The 18,888-nt window shown below is 46.2% G+C and overlaps 1 protein-coding gene across 5 annotated transcripts in view; it reads right to left on the bottom strand.

Moving 5' to 3' along the window:
* HERC1 (HECT and RLD domain containing E3 ubiquitin protein ligase family member 1) overlaps positions 1 to 18,888 on the bottom strand; it is a 69,359-nt gene that overhangs the window by 23,457 nt on the left and 27,014 nt on the right. For 3 of the 5 annotated variants that reach the window (XM_088148264.1, XM_088148265.1, XM_088148267.1), the window contains exons 25-44: positions 18,128 to 18,179; positions 14,317 to 14,585; positions 13,448 to 13,663; positions 13,175 to 13,295; positions 12,795 to 13,032; positions 12,047 to 12,237; positions 11,599 to 11,754; positions 11,301 to 11,407; positions 10,692 to 10,802; positions 10,426 to 10,602; positions 9,523 to 9,762; positions 9,085 to 9,168; positions 7,831 to 8,342; positions 6,391 to 7,157; positions 5,206 to 5,404; positions 4,592 to 4,752; positions 4,376 to 4,492; positions 3,143 to 3,374; positions 2,755 to 2,879; positions 1,708 to 1,928 (exon numbers count right to left, since the gene is read on the bottom strand). In XM_088148264.1, coding sequence (XP_088004390.1) covers positions 1,708 to 1,928; positions 2,755 to 2,879; positions 3,143 to 3,374; positions 4,376 to 4,492; positions 4,592 to 4,752; positions 5,206 to 5,404; positions 6,391 to 7,157; positions 7,831 to 8,342; positions 9,085 to 9,168; positions 9,523 to 9,762; positions 10,426 to 10,602; positions 10,692 to 10,802; positions 11,301 to 11,407; positions 11,599 to 11,754; positions 12,047 to 12,237; positions 12,795 to 13,032; positions 13,175 to 13,295; positions 13,448 to 13,663; positions 14,317 to 14,585; positions 18,128 to 18,179 — 4,296 coding nt within the window. The remainder of the gene's footprint in view (positions 1 to 1,707; positions 1,929 to 2,754; positions 2,880 to 3,142; positions 3,375 to 4,375; positions 4,493 to 4,591; positions 4,753 to 5,205; positions 5,405 to 6,390; positions 7,158 to 7,830; positions 8,343 to 9,084; positions 9,169 to 9,522; positions 9,763 to 10,425; positions 10,603 to 10,691; positions 10,803 to 11,300; positions 11,408 to 11,598; positions 11,755 to 12,046; positions 12,238 to 12,794; positions 13,033 to 13,174; positions 13,296 to 13,447; positions 13,664 to 14,316; positions 14,586 to 18,127; positions 18,180 to 18,888) is intronic. The other 2 variants (XM_088148266.1, XM_088148268.1) reach the window with 2 other exon arrangements.

Below are 18,888 nucleotides of genomic sequence, written 5' to 3'. Positions count from 1 at the left end.
TAGAACCCTGGCCTTACAGGCAGCCAAATCAAACGTCTCAAGATGTCTTATCAAGCCTTAGCTGGGAAGACCAAAATCTAACCCAGGGCAATGTCAATAACTGGAATAAGCTACTGTTCAACCACAGCATTTAAATTTTTCAGGACTCTAAAATTCCAGTACCTTACTGAAGAAGTTCAGCCAGACATTTGTTTACTAAAAGCCTAAGTGAAAACCAACATATTTGACCACGGTTTTGGAAACAGATGTACGCATCAAACATCTAAATATGAAAAACATGTTAAGCGGCTCCTTTTGCATTAAAACCATACAGAAGCAATTTAGCATCTTCATGTGAATTTAGCACAAGAAGCTCACAAAACAGTCAACAAGATGCAATCCAGGGCTCTTGCTCTTGTCAAACCCATTTTTACCAGGCAAAATGGTCAGATAGATGCCAACAGGCACAGAGTTCCTCCCAAAAGGTTAATGGAGCTCAGAGCCATTCTAACCTTGGCAGCCGCCTTATGACGAACCTGACTAGGGAGACGCTGCAATCGATTGCCTGCTTTGACCACCAGCTGTTTTCCAGATTTCTTCCACCCTCAGTTCCCTGAACCCGCTAAATGGGGGGTGGGGAGAGGGATCAAAACTGGGGCTCTATCCCTCCTTGTGGAGCCTGCAGCCACCCTACATCCCTTTGGTAGGAGATGGGGAAAGGGACTGCTGGCCTCTTATACACAGCTAAGTTTCCCAATCAGTGGAGGCCTGAGCAGGGTCCACAGGGAAGACCCCTGAGAAAATGTTTTTTTTGCACTAGTTGAATATTGGAGATGCTCTCCCAAGCCTTCCACAGTCATAAATAGCTTCAGCCATGCAGTCCCTATCACTCTTCTCAGAATAAGGCTGTTATATTTTATCACTGTTACCTCTTACTGGTTAGCAGAAGTGCTAGGCTGAAGTCCCAGCTCCACTGCAAGACACCCTAAAATTCTGGCTCCAGACCAGTTCAGAGGTCACATCCTTGTCATAAATCTTGGACCCGGGAATGCCCACACTCCCACCTGGCCAGATTCTAGCCATTCCCATCTATGCCACCCCAACATTAAATCTGGAGCAACGATCTAGATTTCTGGCACTGCGAAGGGCAAGAATCCAAACTCTGGAAAATCAAAACACAAGGCTTTTGCTCTTGCTGTATCCTTTCTAACTCGTTCATAGGCACAATTGTTAACCTTCCAGAATTACACAAAACAACGATGTGGTGCCCCCTCCCCATCCTACTGAGGGAGGTGAGAGCACTGAGCAACAGAGTGAACTTCCAAGTTTAACTCCAGTTTTAAATGCAATCAGCATTTTTGTGGCAGTCCAATCTCTGTCTGAGCTATTATTTTTATTTAAATCAGAGGAAAATATTAAGTATTTAGCTCTGATTACTAAAATATGGAGCTATACTTATTTCTAAAAACATAATGCTTTTTTTTTTTTAAAAAAGAAGAACAGAATTTAAATTGTTACTTCCTGGAGAAAAGAGAGTTGGCAAATGGAAAGCAGCCAAGGTCAAGAGAAGCTGTTTCACAGATGACTGTTAGAGAGGAGAGCTTGTGCTGGTTTTCCACATATTAGCAACAATCAGGTTAACTGAGAAGGTTTAGCAAGGCACAATGTTATTTCATTTTCTAAGGAGCAAGAAGGAAGCAAAGCAGCCCCAGCTGCCATCACACACACCCAGGTCGGCCAGTCCAATACCTCTGGGATCCACATTCCCAGAATGTCATTGTCCCCAGCCAGGTCTGGCCCAAACATAGCTTCCATGGCCTCCTCATCCAGCTCGAGTTCTAGCTCCTCATCCAAGTTGAAGTCATACAGCGCTCCAGGATCTTGGGGCAAGGAGATCCCTTCCCTCCGACTCTGATTCCGGTGGGCCTGTACAGAGCGGTACAATCCCGCTTAAACCAGAGAAGAAAACCACATATTTTACTGTGCAAGTCAAAAGCAGCAAGTGGGGTCACAATGGCAAGAGGACACTTGGGCTGCAGGAATCCTACCCCCTTGGAGGTCTATCGTCACAGGGGCAAGGGGCGGCCCCACTGTACCCTGGTCTCCTGGTTTTATTTCTTACGAATATTTATCCCAAGCCTAAAACTGAAAAAGTACCTTTGTGTAGTGAATAAAGAGGATGGCCTTGAAGGACAGAGGGAACATCTGCTACCAAGGCAACGATCAGATAAATGAGGCTTGAGCCCAGACCAAGAAAGTGGCTTAGGAAAACGCCTCAGACAGCACCCCCGCCCCCCAATTCTCATGAGGATAAAAGAGGGGGAAAAGGTAGCACATTCAAACTTGCAAGATTCTGTGACTAGAGCTGTTCTAATGGAAGTAGCTTTAGGTCTGCATGGTGCCTGTTTCTTAGTCTGGTCTACCTGATAAGGCTGACACGGTGTCACACCAAGAATGGCTGCTTTTCAGTGACATGGGGGAAAAATAACTGCAGGAAGGATACAAAGGAAGTTGTGACTCATGACTGCTCCTTATCCTCAGCTCCAGGGGCAACCTTTCTACGTGGCCCCACAAAACTGAAATATTCTCAAGAAATCTTAATAGAATGTTCCTTCAGCTTTGAATGCACAGACTTTATATCTGCCTTTTTTGGCATGCCCTTTTTGACAAATAGGTAGCTAGCAGGTGCTTTTAAAATCCTTCTTACATTGCAAGCATCTTCAAGACATTAAGGAGTGAGAGGGAAATACATAATTTAGTATTTGAAAGACTTACCAGCACGGGCCAGCAGCGTCCGAGCAGCTAGATCAAATTTATGTCTTCTGGTTACTGCCGACCGACCCCTTGTCACAGGCCCACTCCCAGACGCTGCATTTTCTGAATGGTCCATATTCTCATGGCTGAAAGGACACAAGGCAACTCAGAAACACTGGCATGACTTGAGGGGGAACTCTGACCCTCTCTGTCCTCCTGCTGCCTCTGAACCAGAAGGCTGCAGGGTGAACAAGGATCAAAAGATTTAACATCCATTAAAATGTGTCTGATCCTCTTTTAAAGTTTCTTCTTTTTTCTAAGAGGGCCTGGAATAATTTTAGTAATACCACCTAACTGCTGACAGATACTGTGGCAAACAAATACTTATATTCCATGGCAGAGGGATCACCTTTCACTGAAGCCTTCCTCCATTTCAGTAGCATCAGCTGAAGGGAGGTCTCCTGGAGACTGCAAGTAACATGGATCGCTGGACTTCCCACTGCCGCCAGGGACTAACGCTCCAGGTCGGGAATCCACCACTTCTTCTGACTGGGGCTCTTCTTCTTCCTCGTTCCCAGGATGCTCAATCATCCACATTGCCAGGACAGTAATGTTTTGGGCATCTGCTTCTCCTCTCGCACCTGTGGGAAACAGGAAACCTTCATCTGAACGTCCCAGCAATACGTAGGCTATACTATTGAAAGAAATAAAAGAGAACCATTTGTTTTCTCCAGCCCAGAATCCCCTGAAGGATGAGAGATGACTTGTATTGTTGCTGCTGGACTTAGAAGACACAAATGTGACAATTAAGCCTGGCCCAAAAAAAGCCTCGAATTTTATAATATTTTGCCATTCCTGAAACTTCAAGCTCCCACAATAAATTACTATTGGTTTTTCACCATCTGTAATTGTCCCAATCAGTAAAGATTCTGGGCAGCAAACAGCAAAACAGGATAAAACAGAAACCAAATCATAACAAAATAGTAGAAAGACAATAGACGCATAGACACAAGATTGATACCCACAATCAATTTGGACCAGGAATGGTGGAATACAGATTTTCATCCCTTGTGAAATGCAAGGAGGGGGAGGACAAAGCATACTACGGGGAGCATGTTCCAGAGTGCCTGACCCACACTCCACATGCTACTTGTCAGCTCTCAAGCAGGCCCTCTCCAGAAGCTCAGATGGATGGGAAGATTCGTTCCTGGCCCAGGTGTGTCTGATGGACCCCGGTGCCATGCCATTCAGGGCTGCATAATCAGCCCTTTGAATTGGGCAGGAAGCCTTCTGGGAACCAGTGCAGTGAGTTCCAGAGCAATTCTGCAGGACAGGGTTGATCTCCAAACAGCTTGGCTGTTGCGCTTGGTCCCAGCTGCAGCTTCTGAGTCATCTCCAAAGGCAGACCCATACAGGGGGCATTACAGTAAGCCGTGATCAAGGCATGAGTTGTGACTGGCACAAGTGATTTGTTTTGGCACTAATAAGTCCAGAATTATTATATCAATAACTGCAGAATTTTGGAAGCAAAACTAATTTGGTCAGCTTTTATTTATACCAGTTACAGTGAGTCCCCGACTATGGTCTGCTTCTCTCTTAGATGAAATGGAAGGACTGGCCTCTCTTTCAGCAATCTGATTACCTGTGGTTTCCATTGCTTTAGCAATCTGCCGGAGGGAAAACCCCATTTCTAATAAGGGAACAGCAACAGCAGGAGGAGGGGGGGAAGTTGACAGGCGGCTGCTTGGGTCGGACAAAGCTGTAAGGTGGAGGGAGTAAAAAATTAATGCTTGGGTTTATCAGATACAAAGACTGATACAGGTTTAAGGAGAACCAAGTGGCTGTGGACAGGGCTCACCTGTGCGGTTGGCAGGTCTGGCGGGCTGAGAGTCAGGGGAGGTGAGCGACTGCCGCCTGCCCACATCGTCAGAGGGAGAGGTTGGCAGAGAGGAGATGGGGGGTGTCTGCGCCCGCCTTGTGGGAAGGACAGCCGTGGTTGGGTAGCTGGAGAACATTTGCCTTCACAAAGGGAGGAAAAGGAATGAGTAATACAATGCCTGCCAGCCAGCCAGTGACATTGCAAACCCTTCAAAATAATTAGGCATATGCGCAACCCCAAGAGGATTTAGATGGGGTTAGCATCCGAGTGCCCATTTCTTCATCATTAATTATATCTCCTTTTTGGCATTAGAAAAAAGAAGTCACCATTTCACTAGAGAAGCCAATGATCCCCCAGTTTTTTTAGCGTGTGAGAAAAGGAACTTTGCTTTCAAACGGCTTGAAAGGAAACAGACTTTGCCAAGAGATGTTGTCACACTACTTCTCACTTACAGCTCTACTTTATGCCAGGGCTCTGCAAATATTCTCAGAAAAAGGGGGCTCTGACCTTTAAAAGACACTGTCTGAAAAAGCAAAACCATTACAAGCGAGCCAGTCCATTCCTGGGGAGCAGGGTTGGAAATCGATATGTACCTCAGGAGGCTGAGCGGCAAAACGCCCGGGGATTCTGAGGCGGGCACGGTTTCCGTATCAGTTACGGGAGTGGTGGCTGTTGTCGTATCCTCCAGAGAGCTGCTCATGAAAGATGTCGTGCTGGAGGCAGACGGACTTGTCGTCACCGGCGTCTGGGCCTGCTGAGTTTGGTCGTTCTCTTCTGTTTGCTGGTCCATTTCTGCAAAGCAACGTAAGCTCTTTCTGTCTCACGTGCCACAAACATGCACAGCTCCTTACAGAAAGGTTGTGAGGGGATGAGCACTGGAGGAACAGGATGATGGACGAGGTGGGCCACTGGCCTGATCCGTCATAGCACTTTTAACATTTTTATTTGGGGATTTAAATTTTCACGTTGCTTCTAGCAGCACTCAGACTGATTCCCAGCAGTCCAGCTCCTCAAGCAAGGCCTGGAAGCGACCCTGAGGAGAAGCAGAAAACCAGCATCCCTGCCTATCACTACCTCTGCAAATCCAAAATGGCTCTTCCACAAAATTCCTGCCGCACTGCATGTTATGTCAGTGCCCTCGAGGCTGGGTGAGGAAAGAAGCACAGAAGGAATTTTACCTCAAATCCAACTATCCACAGCAGCAGTGGCTGCTGGTGCTCTCTGGACATTTTGTACTTCAGCTCCTCTAATATTTTTGTTCCAGAACCTTTGGAGCCACCAGATGTCCACTGACAGGCCAGGGGCTCTCCAGGGTCTGGGACAGAAAAAGATCTTTTCCAAACCGACCTGATCATGCTAGGAATTGAAACGAGGTTTTCTGAACCAGGAATCCACGTATGGTCTTTCCCAGTCAATCTGGCCCGAGCCCTTCTGAGGCACTCCCGGCTGAATTCAAACCGGGATGCAAATCAGCCAACTCTTCCCCAGTGCTGAGAGTGCAGCCCAGGGATGCTCTGCCTGATTCTCCAAAGCTGCCTTTGAAAGTCAAATCCAATTCATTTTTCAGCCCTTTTTAGTAGCTGAGCCAGAGAGAAGGGGAGGGGAGGCTTGTGATCACTGCAACTACAACCAGCTGAACTCATGTGAAACACTGCAGGAGTCTGACCAAGGAAGACACAGAAATCAAGCCATGCTGTTTCTCCAGTGTAGAAACCCGCACACAGATGCTGAGCCAACATTCAACTTACAATCCTTACACCTGCGTACTTAAGACATACCTTGCTTAATTTTAGTGCCGCACTGATCTTCCAACAGTCCGTGCACAACTAATTTGTAGATCATTGCTTGTGCCCGTTCCAAGTCTGCTAGCCCCAGAGCCCTCTTGATGGGTGAGCGCATGACTGCCCGTTTCACCATATGGCGCATCAAGAACTGCAAGGCAGTGCGCATTTCCACTTCTTCATGGACAACGGGAGAACTGGCACAATCTGAGTTGTGGCCGTTCTCGGCCAGGACTTTGGGTATCAGTAACAATTCAGCATATTTACTGCAACTAAGGAGTGTGCTAAGGGATTTCATAGCACCGAGGTAAAGGTAGGATAATTGTACAGCCCTGATTTCTGATTGTGCAGCCTCATAATTCTTTGAGGCATGTTCATGGTTCTTTCTTCTGCCTTCAGCATTTAGATGCTGGCACTCCATGCCCAAGGAAATGGCTTCTAGAGAGAAGGAAGAGGTTTCGTTTTCCAGTTTGGCTCCATGTCCCTTAACCTCCTCAGTGCTTGGCACCAATCGTGCATCTGACACAGAATCACCTTCCGTTTTCTGATCGGGGTCTCCTTTATCTTCCAAGTCATGTTTGTGCCTCTTCTCATGACGCCTAATGCTCTGCTTTCCCACGTCTTCATGGATCCCAGTCAGATAGGTGAGGTCCAGCAAGACAGTAGCTGTCAGTCCCCGGAATCTTGCAACATCAAAAGGCAGGGGTTCGCAAGGTTCCAGATTATACAGTGGCGTATCACTAGGCGACCAAAAAGTTGGGAAGCTTTAATAAAGATCAGAATGACACAGGAAGAAGCAAGTGAGGGATAGACAAGAGGAAAGCACAGGAAATAACACAGGCAAAATAAGACGTAAAATATATCACAGCCTAAATGAGCTGACAATCTAAAAGTCAATGTAAACCAGGGAAAAGAAATGAGATTATGGGGAGGGATGACATTCAACACAAAAGCAACAAAGCATCTGTGTGTGTAACTAAGACAAAGTATTTAATTCCAAATATTTGACATAGTTAGCTATTCACTAACAAAGGAGGTTTTCTAAACTACTTTTGAAAAGTGCCTCCCAACAGGCACAGCTACCTCCATGAATGGACCGCTGGCTGGCTGGCTGGCTGGCTGGCTCCCACCTGGGATGATATCATGTCCCCAGAAAGCCCTGGGAGGGCATTTTAAGTGTGGCCTAACCCTATAGGATAGGTTGGAAAAAGTCTCCTCCTCAGTGTGGCGCCGCACTAGTCTAATGCAGTCATTCCTCTGAACAATCTTTTGATAAATGATTGTATCTACTGGCACTTCAAATGCTACCGGCCACTCTGACAACGGTCTTAAAGACTGCGTGGCAACAAGCTCCTAGATTAGCAATGCGGCCTCAAAATCTGAGCATCATTTCCTGAATCCCAATCACTGGCCGCTTGGTGGAGACCAGCACTATACCTGATGGTGATCTCTGCCTCGTCCCACTGGACCTTGGCAGACGCACTGCCTTCCTTGACCACTCCCAGCAAGGTGGCGTGCCGCCCGGTCTGCTTGTGAACGCAGCGTCCCCCAACTCGAAGACCAGCGTCCACCCCACCAATCACTGCCAGGACCGGCCAGACCTCCACACAGAGCATCTTCAGCTGCAGTTCTGAGAGATCCGCCAGCCCGTGCTGCCGGCTGCAATGCTTCATTTTCTCCTCCTCCTCTCGCACCTCGTTCTCCTCTCGACTCTGCACAGAGCGGCTTTTCTTCAGTTTCTGACCAGTTTCTTTAAGGCACCCTTTGATTTTGTACAACCTCTCCATCATTTTTTTGTTGATGCAGTGCGTCCACCGGTCAGTACGGTGCAGGATGCGGATCAGCTGAATTGTGGCTTCTGCCAGCACCGCAGCAACCGGGCTGCAGATGGGATCTCCTGGCAGCAAGTCTCTTGGGGTGCCGCGCATCTGCATGTCACAGATCTTCACCTGGACAGACACAGAAACATCCGAAAAGTCATTCTGCTGCACTCTCAGCCGTTGGCTAAACTGTCCTGCCTTCAGACTTAATGGGGACACTTTGGCAGCCTGCAAAAGCACTTTAGGAAGAAGAATGTTTTGCCTCATTTTATGGGCAGGCTTAAGTGAGCAAATTTTTACCTAAGCAATCTTTCTCCACTGTAAAATACAAGCAAAGTAAAGCTGTAAAATATGAGCAAAGTTATGTGCTAAAACCCCCCTGTATTGAGTTTAGGACTTCAGAGAAGCCCGTTTTCCAGTTCCAGCCATTTTTCTCCTTCCAAACTGCATCAGAAGCCACATTGTGAGCAAGCCTGGAAGAAAGAGAAGCACCGACATTTGCGCTTCCCTGGGATGGGAGAAGAGTGCCAAGACTGGCCAGGCTTTCAAGCTGGCAGAATGGGAAAATGGGCGGAGGAGAGAGAAGGCAGGCAAGTTCAAGTAAGGAGAGGCCATGGCTCTTCCCACTCTTGGCATGCCTAAGAGCCACAGAACTTCAGGCAGGAGCGCTAGCTTGCTGAGGCTCAAGGTAGATTTCGCCAGACAAGACTGGCTAATCAGGCCAATGGGATCTAATTCACGTTTAGATGTCCCCTTATGTTTGTTCACCTGGTCTCCCTGCTCCCTGTCCAATTGCTCAATCCAAATCCATTCCCTTCTCAAGCTGGCAGTGGAGCGCTAATCTCCATAACTCTAAAAGCATTCACGTTACCTTTTCTCCAGGGTTACTACTATAAAACATCACACAAGGGTACAATTCTCCAGCATCCACATCTTCAAAAGCCAGTTTGGGTTCCTGATGGAAAAAAAAAAAAGAACAAAAAAAAAATCAGGGGAGTTGAAGCACCCATTTTTCAAGGGAGCGCTCCACTTCTGCTCCATCTCGGCTAGAAAATTCCTGCCAGCTTAAGATTAAACTGGAAATTCACTTCCCTTTATTTTCTTTAGGTCACTGCACCCTTTTATGCGATTAATTTTCCAATGAAAATGTACCTGCTATGTATAAAAAATATATATTGTGCCACTGTTCATCTGCTTTGTTTGAAACTGCTGATGTGATGTTGTCACAGATATGAGTTTTTAACGCTACCGTGAACTGCTTAACCAATATGCAAATACAGGAAGTCAGGAAGAGAGCAAAGCTTCATACCTCTCCATTTTTGCCAAAGGAAACAGTTCTTGCTTCCATATCCAGCACGCAGGTAATGAAGTCCCCCTGGGTAAAACTGGTCAGTGTCAAAGTTTGCTCCCCATTGTGGTAGAGATTGCCACTGTAAGCTCTGTACAGCCACATATCCGAGGTGGTACGATGATTAAAATCATGAACGGGCCAACGAGACACTCCCACGCAGGTTCCTTCGTTGCCTCGATTTTCCTTTACAATGTAAAACTGGAAAGTGCAGAAAAACTATAAACTTTAAATATGAACGTGGGTAAATAATCTGCAAATATAGGGCAAAAGGAAAATATTGGGGTTTGAAAGCCTGCTCAAAATAACATACTCCCTCCTTAATAAAGAAGCAACTCTCTGGAATAACAAACATGATTATTTTAATTGCTGAAATACAGGGTGACCGATTAGTTCTTCCCAAAATTAAAACCGACGGCTGCATTTTATTTATCCTTGGGCGAAACCTCCCGTGAGTTTTCAAAGGCTCTGGTGAGTCTCTGTCCTTGCCGCTTAACCAGCCTGACTCACAAGGTTTCTCCAAATCAGCACAGTTGATATTAAGCCAGCGGCCACATGACCCACTGAGGGCTGGAGAAAGCCTGACGAGAGAACTGAAGCCACCGAACCAAGAGAGCCACAAAGCTCAGTTTGCGAGGACAGAATCTACATGCCAGTCTGCTGCCCACGTAAGGGCTCCCATCTTGGGCCCACTGAAATCCCACTGGAACTGCATTTCTCATAGGGTTTCCCACGCTCTGGGCAAGATGCAGTCCTGAGGAACCAGAAATGTCAAAAAGCAAACAGAAAAAGTGCCCGAATACAGCTGTCACAGTATCTCCCACAACACGCCTCTATCTGAGATATTCTTTTTGGTCTACGCACCTTCCACTGGTAACACCCAGACGAAACTCCAGTGGATGCTAGCCCATAGCCCTTTCCTCCGCTGCCATGAGTTAGAATCTGCCCATTCTCCACTAGGCAGCACTGAGCCTTCTCAGGGTCAAAGGACACCTCCTGGATAGGAAGATTCTCATCCTCTTCTTCAGACTCACCCTGTTTCTTCAGAAATAGAAGGTAAAACTCTGTCAACGTGATACAGCGAACAAGCATAGAGATACAAAGACATCAAATGTAGATAAAGCTAGTACCTGCAGCTTTATTTCTTGTTCTTTTTCTTTGATCTGAATTACATGCTTGGCTTGTGCAACTGGGCTCTCCCACATGCAGTCAGACAGGAGGGAGAATAGCCGCTCAATCACCTGTTGGGTAGCATTATCACAGTGTATTCAATTCAACGGGCCACAAAGTAAAGGCTAAAGCTATGTTTTTCCATTCTTCTTTCAGGTAAAAGTCCATCTCTAAAGACCACCAAGATGGATGCAACCATCACTCACGTTACGTAAGTGGTTCTAGGCACCACCGTTGAGGGAGCATCTTCCAACTGCGGCAAAATGCAAATGCAGTGAGGGAGTCTTAAGGGTTACTCAGTCTCTTTGGGCACTGCTGAAGAGATGACCCTGAGATATGGCACTAGGGAAGATCTCAATCTGAGATCCTTGGGAGCTGCTGCCAATTGGTGGAAACTGTCCTGAGGTAGGAAACCACCGATTCTGTTTGGCAGATGGCAGCTTCAGATGTTCAAGTGAGAGGTGGACTTGGGGCTAGCTGATGGGGCGGAGACCTAATTTCAGTCTGGAGGAAAAAATGCCACTTTAAAGCCAGCATGAAATTCTAAATTCCCTCAAAAGTATCAACACCTGAGCCATCTGGTCGTCCTCCACACCCGATTCACAGGCAGGTAGCACAGCTTCCAGGACATGGAGTGCAAGTAGCCTGGTCCTCAGTTTGCCAACTAAAGGTACACCTAAAAAGGAAATGAAACAGAAAATTGATTTAAGCAATAGTCAACCTCTGTCATACATGCAGTTTTTAAAATGTTGCCATAATGCCTAAACACACATCCCATATACCAATAGAAATATCCTGATTATTAATTTGATGCTAACTTTCATTGGTCTCCAAACTCTGAATAGATACCAACTGAACGGACTGTACCTGAGCAGCACTTTTGAGACGCTATGTTCAGAAGCACTTCCGTCCACTTCGGAGAAGCCATTTTGGACTGAATGGCTTTGGAAGAAACAACTCTTCGGAGAAAAACTAAGAAGTCTCCTAGATGTAACTCTGCAGCATGCTGCTTTCGGAGGGCAACTGTAGAATCAAACAGTAAGAATGAATCTTTGCCGACAAAATGGCATTCATATAATAAATCCCCTAATCTGCAAAGCGTGGCAAGCAAGCGGGAAGAGAGACTGCATCATTGTTTTATGGGCAATTATTGTAACCCGGGAGACCAGGGTACAGACAGCAGCCAAATGAGCATCTCAGTCACCGTCCTGCAGCTGGAAGCAGTCTTTCCTGTCATATTCTTGCAAAGTCAGGCCCTGCTGAAGAGTCCTCCTCATGATTATTATTCCTTCCTAAAAAAGGATGCCTCTCATACCTCTGAAGTCTTTCCTCTCAGGGTCTCCTTTCGACTCCGCTTTTTTTTCGTCCTGATCACCAACTTCCTTTTCGCCAAAGGAAGAAGTCATAAGCATCACACCCGCTTGGGATAACAGGTTTTTCAACTGACTGCACAGCAGATCCAGCAAGGACTGTACCACTTTGGGGCTCAATTTATCTGCATAAGTCCTGTGTGAAAAAATGTGGGGATCAAGCAGCAGTCATAGAAAGATGGCCAAGCCCTATGAAGAGATCTAAGTTGTGCCCTAGAGAAGGTTCCTGGGATTGGAAGAGACAGGAGAGGAATTTCATGCTCCTGGGCCTGAACTAACCTTCCTAATGCTGCTCTCTTTCATCCAACAGCAGCTTTTCCACTGCACTGACTCTGGAGCACCCTCCATCCCAGGCCTCAGACATGCCTCTTATTATAGTGTGCAGGTGTCTACTGAGGACTCATCTCTCCAGCTAGGCTGGGCTGGGCCGCACCTGGGTGGGCCTTCAGTCAGCACATTTTAGGTGTCTGGGGATGGTGGAGGATAGAGGGATGATGCAAAGTGCATGTGTGTGTGTGTGTGTGTGAGGGAGAGGGAGAGGGAGAGGGAGAGAGAATTTTCTGGTTTTGGGGTAGAGGTAAATTTGGGGCTTAGCCTAAATGAAACTTTGATTACAATTTTTCAATATTTCAACCCCAAATGGAACATAACCAGGCAATTCTTGGGGGTAAGTTTTAAACTGTCAATACTTACCCTGTGGTGATGGCAAGAATCTGAAGTAATCTAGTGCTAGCTACTTTTAAAGCAGTGCTGAGTTGGGAAATGCCACTTTTTGGTAACAACTGCAGGGGCTGACCAAGCACGGTGTCTGTCCCGCATAACTGAGAAAGGACGTTCAGCAATCCAGTGGAAATGGCCAAGGACACATCAACTGGCTGGTAATGTACACTCAGGGCAAACACAGTTACCAACAGGAGCCGCTGCTGTGCCTCTAATACACATACATGTACACACAAACACAAAGGGAAAAATAAGGAAATACTTAGAGAGGGTTTCCTTGTGGAGCCTGAGGATCCTCTGGTTTATTTCTTCCCAGATATAAAATAATGCAGGATTCAATCCGCTCTCCTTACCTATGTGATGTTTATTTGCTTGAAGGGCTCTTTCCAAGGTTGCAGACAGCTGTTGATAAATCTTGTGCACAGCCACTTGAATCTCAGTCTGGATACTTCTCTTAGCTGCTCTGATGCCATCCTATGAAAACCCAAGGCTCTGTTGATAACGGCTGATTCTCGGGAAGAGCCACCCACCAGTTGTGCATGAGAAGATTCTGAGCAGATCTTGAGACAAGCAGATGTAAGTGCAACTGCATCATCTCCTCAGGGTCACGATGACACGTCCCTTACCTGATAGTGGTGCAACCGGACGCTCTCTCCTTTGGCTCCAGTGTGTCCCACAGTTCCCAAGCCAAAGCACCCAGCCAGGAACTGCAGCCTCACCGAAGTGAGAAACGAGGAAGTCTGGAACCCCAGTCCTTGGCGGCTCCCCAGGGAGGTCGCACTGCCCTTCTCTTCCATTCCCGAGAGTAAAACCAGGATCTGATGCAAGGCCTCCAGGCGTAGCTAAGGGTGATGGAAAAGAATGGATTTGGAGTTACTATTTGGAAAGCAAACTGTATTGACAGGAGGATAAAACGTAAGCTTGAACACTGCCACCGGCTAGTAACATTCCAGGAAAGGAATGGATAGATTTCAGCTGGATAGCCCTCAGGGGCCATTTCAGCAAAAACCACAGAGGATACTGTGGACAAGACTAATACATGTATTACGGCATGTATTTTCACAGATCACATCTCCTCAGATGCACAGGAAATATCCTGAGTACAGGGTTTGGGAGAACAGCCACATCTGAAGGAAACAGAATGCAGAAGGTACAAAACAATAACCATTACTTGTGTAACGGCAACCGCTCATGAATCCATTGGCGGCTCACGCTATATTAAATGCATTAAAGAAGACTCTTATGCTGGGCATTACCTTTCGGATGGCTGGCTGTGATATTTCGTGATGCTATATTAAGGCCAGCAGGGAAAAGAATGACAAGAGCCTGTTGTGCCATGCCTACTTTTCCAGAGCGTACCAGCAAAAGCCTAAACCAACCAACCAGTCAGAGTGGCAAGGAACTGAAAGTGCCCCCTCCCCAAGTCCCCTGTCCATGCAGAAGAGCAGCTGACAGCTGCAAGACAAGTGGTAAGGCAAGGGAGTAGGACGCATACCTCTGCTCTCTGCTGCTGCTGCTCCATAGCAATGATATAGGCTTGGGGGTTGGTGGACATGCTTTCTTCGGGCTCTTTGAAGCCTGGGGAGCTTCCTAGGTCCCCGCTGATAAAGCTGATAATGTTCTCGATCAAAGTATGAACGCCAATGGACTTTGTGAAATCAAAATCAGACTCTCCAAACAAACAAGAAGAGCTGGAGAGCCAATCTCGCTGTTTCAGCCGAGTCCACGAATCACTGAGGGTTTCAATCGGGCTATGGACCACGCCTAGAAATACACAGCAGAATTCCGTAACTGACAAGGCAATCGAGTTGTTGAATTAACAGAAGTGAATGTGCAGCTTACAATTCAAAACATATGGAAATGGGAATTCCTGTCAATTTCATGCGCATGGTCAGCAACGCCTACCACATCCAAGGCCAAAAAACGATAGCTGTACATTTTGCTGGCAAATCTCCAGGCTACGTGTTTTGCCACAGAAGGAAATTAAAAGCAAAAGCCACTCATACTGTTTAGCTTAAAGCTAGAACGCTGAAAAGGATGATATGCAAATAAAAGAGAGAGAGGTAAAGGGAAAAGAACATCTGCCACACACACAAAAAAGAAACTTTTTCCTTTACATCCAATTGCAAAAAAAGGTTTGTGTTTAACTTGCATCACTGTAAAGCAGGAGTGGGTGATTTATAGCTGGTCTGGAAATTTATGTAAATAGAGAGATGAGTAAAGGTCAAGTAAACGGGCGCAAATCGTTTGCTTTCTTTGGAAATGGCCTTAGAGCAAAGCGGCTTCGCTGAACTGAACCAGCTACATGCTGCACGCCAATGATGACTTTTGTTCCAATCCTGCCAGGGCAGACTGAGGCAGGACCAGATTTCAGTGTCTCCTCCCAATGGCTGCTGCACACACAGGGCCTGGCCCCGTCAAAGCTACTGAAGCAAGCAGGGCTCCTTCCGCTTTCAAAACAGACGTCCAGGGAGCTCTATGCAGCTGCCCAACTATTTCAGCTGGTTATGCTACAGTGGTGGATCAGGGCCTTCACGGCCAGACAGCTGAATCTGCAATACTGATGTCTATGCAAGAGAACTGCTCTCTTCGCGGCTGACAACCCGCTGCCTCGTTCGGACAGTGGAGAGGACCAGCCCAGATCAGTGGAAGCAGGTGGCTTCTTCCCAGCAGCCAAAGCTGCCCCTTTCCATAACAAACCAGCAGCATTTTCAGCATTTCCTCATTCTGGTACATTCTCAGAATGCCTTTCATTATAATGACTCACAGGTTTAAGAAAATATACCCAGAACAAGACCTTGTCATTTGAAAAAGCTGATATTCTTTACGTAAGTGCATAAGGATAAAAACAAAATGAATCTCCGAAGGGGAGATTCATTTGTGGAGAAAATAGGAAACTTTTAGAAATGGGGGAGTGGGGCAAAAACCATTAATTGCTCCTCAATTCTGCAATAATTTTACTTACATTATTGCTCAAACTCTATCACTGCTTCCATGGTAAAGTCCTAATTCTACCAAGGGCTACATTTTCAGAACGACGTGCCCGTTTTCATTCAAGCTCGCAGTGACTTGTAGATGTCACGTGGTGAGCAAAGTCATCTTAAACACCTCATTATCCAAGCACAACGAGAGCTATACAAACACGCCAGCAAAAGAGGTGATGGAAAATGCTGACACACCGCCAAGGAAGGATGAAGCGGTCTGTTGGTCGAGGAAGGGCAAGGCAGGTGATGCACACAATCATGACGGGCAACCACCCCGAAGAGGTCCTGTGCAGCAGCTGAGCAGAACATCGCACAGGGCTCCCACGACCCACCTAAAAGGGTTGCACTCTTCCAGATCACAGGAGGAGACCAGTGACAGACAACCTCGACCGACACCTGCTTTCCAACCCCCACGTTTTAGGAAAGCTCGGGGGGGGGGTTTCTCTCAGTCTAACCTACCTGCTTTCTGGGCAAAAGAAAACTGAGAGGAAACAGGATGCTACCTCGAGCGCCCTGATAAAAAAATTGAGATTTAAAAAACGTAATACATTTTATGGTTCTCATCTCCTACTGCAGAGCCCAGAGGAAACCTAATAGGCCATAAGGGTATGGGTACACTTTAGTCCTTACAAAAAACATCTTTGAGAGAACAGAAAAGGGAGAATCAACGAAAAACACCTGAGGAAGTGACTGCACACACCTTTCAGAAAAGGCAAAGACTCTCATAGAACAGGGAGGATGGGAAAGGCTGCAAATGAGGGGCCTCTTGGAGGCCCAGCATATTTGGGGCTTAAACCAACCAACTTCCTCATGGAAGCTGCAGCAGGGGAGTTGCTGGCTCTACCTCTGTTTGTGGAGCTGCTGGGCAACGAGGGTTTTGCAATGCTTCAAGGACATGCATCAGTTATAAACGCCCCTCACTCATCCCGCAAGCAAAAGCAGAAGCATGTGCTAAACACAATCTTAAAACTCCAATTATAGCTCAACAATGTCCTTGAAAAAATAGGAGGGGGAGGAACCACCAATGTTTACTTGTCCTTATATGCCAGTTTTCAATAATGCAATATTCAAAATGAATGTGGAATAGCTGCTATACATATTTTATGTTTTATAAAGTATGTAGGCAAACTAGAGAGAGAAGATAAAATCAGAACATGCCATCATGTACTTGCTTGAAGCTCTTCTTTTTTCTGGGGCTCAACTGGCCAAAAAGGAGTAAACACACTACCACACAAGAATCAGAAGACAAAGAGAGACATTTGGTAGAAAAGACAACATTCAATCTGCAATCTGTCCATACATGGAAAACAGGATCAAGAAAAGAGCTAAGTGTTCTCGTTCAAGTAATGACCATAAAGGTGCACTTCCTAAAATCTGACATGTAAGAAAAGAACGGCGTATTTCACCATCTCACAACCCTTGCTACGCTGCTTAAAGGGCATGGTGTGGAGCCTTGTGGAGGTATCACTCTTAACCCAACATAGGGCAATGCTGCATTGATCTAGTCAGGCAACCAGTTGAGTTCAAAGCTTCCCCATAGGACAGGCTGGTTGAAGGAGTGCAACTCCCGTAGGCCCAAACAAGAACAAAAAGTCTTGAGAAGCTAAGGAAGGTCTTGGAGGTGAATCCAACAAGACAGACTTCTCAAAACGAAGCAGCACTCATTAATAATGAGCCTTCTACCCCTAGGTAAAGAGCAGAACAGGAAGCTGAAAGTAGGCCCAAGCACAGAAGGGAGGCAACCCTCATCCAATTTCTGATGGACTATCGCTTTCTGGACTCTCTTTTCAGCCCTTTGCAATCTGCCTTCTCACTTAGGACAACCACCTTCCCAACTGAATGTGTTGACATTCCTACCATACGTGATATTTCCATATGCAAGGAAGTGATTGCGCAATGGCAAGTCCTCTCACAATTCTTTGCACTGTAGGCTAAGAAGTCCATCTTGAGAATTTGGTTTTCAAATCTGAAACTCCTCAGAATTTTCCCAGGGCTTCCCCTCATAAGGCAACCCGTAGAAACAGACAGCCTATTCAAAAGGCAACTCGCCTGCTGCCATTACTGATATTCTCTGGCAATGCCCAGCTGCAGGGACAACTTCAGCCAGCTCTGGAACGCAACGGATTGCTGGGTCAGGTTGAGGCTGGCAAGCCGGACTAATACCCCAATGAACCATCATCACAGAGCACTTTCCAGAACCTCCCACACTACAAAGGGCCACACAACAGACTTGGAAAGTTGTCTGAAGCTGCAAAGGGTCCAGATCATTGCTTTAGAGAATGATAAGGCTGTGGCTATATGTGGCTATAATAAATGTTTTACCTTTCTTTCTATGGGATGATGCCAAATCCAAATCCACATTTCGCCTTCCACTCTAAAGTGAAGAACAACAAACTGTTAATGTTACTGGACGCCTCTGATTACCTTTCAGCAATAGCTCCTGATGCAGTCAAGCTGGGGCACAGCTTTAAAACAGTGGCTTATAAATCAAGACACATAACATAAAAGGGGACAGAGACAGGGAGGGAAGTGGAAAAGAAGCAAAACAGAAACGCTGGCTCCTGCATGAGAGGAGAGGAAGCTAAAAGCAAGTAGGGCTTGCTAAGCCTGCACAGGGAGCTCTTTGCCACAAAAACGCTGAAAAGCAACTCGTTCATTTATAAACTGAGTACCCTGCCTTCTTCCCATCAGTGTAAATCACCGTAAATGCCAAAGAATGAACTCAGGATACGGTGGGCATTTGCCACACAAAATGCTTTATGTATATTTAGAAGTAAAATTTTTCTATTTCTCTCTTACAATTTGGGGATCGTAGAACCATCATTACGAATCCGGCAATATTTGGAATTTGCCTACATTTCTTAATCTTGATAACCCCCGTTTAAAAAACATGTTCCTTTTTTTTTAAGGTGGCCAATACAGTCCCTTTTCTATCCCAGAATTTTCAAACTGACATGGTAGAGGGATTCAAAAAAACAAACAAAAGTGCAGGAAATAATTTAGTTTTGGGGGGTTGTTTTTCAGTTATTGTAATGGAATAAACGTAATAGTATACTGCATCAAAGGTAATAGCTAATTGGAGA

This window comes from Python bivittatus, unplaced genomic scaffold (genome assembly GCF_059951505.1).
Source record: "Python bivittatus isolate LINGU-HERP-01145 unplaced genomic scaffold, Pbiv_v1 ctg000530_np1212, whole genome shotgun sequence".
Lineage (NCBI taxonomy): Eukaryota > Metazoa > Chordata > Lepidosauria > Squamata > Pythonidae > Python > Python bivittatus.
Note: the sequence above shows the minus strand (reverse complement) of the source record. Positions and strands in the feature narration are given on the sequence as shown.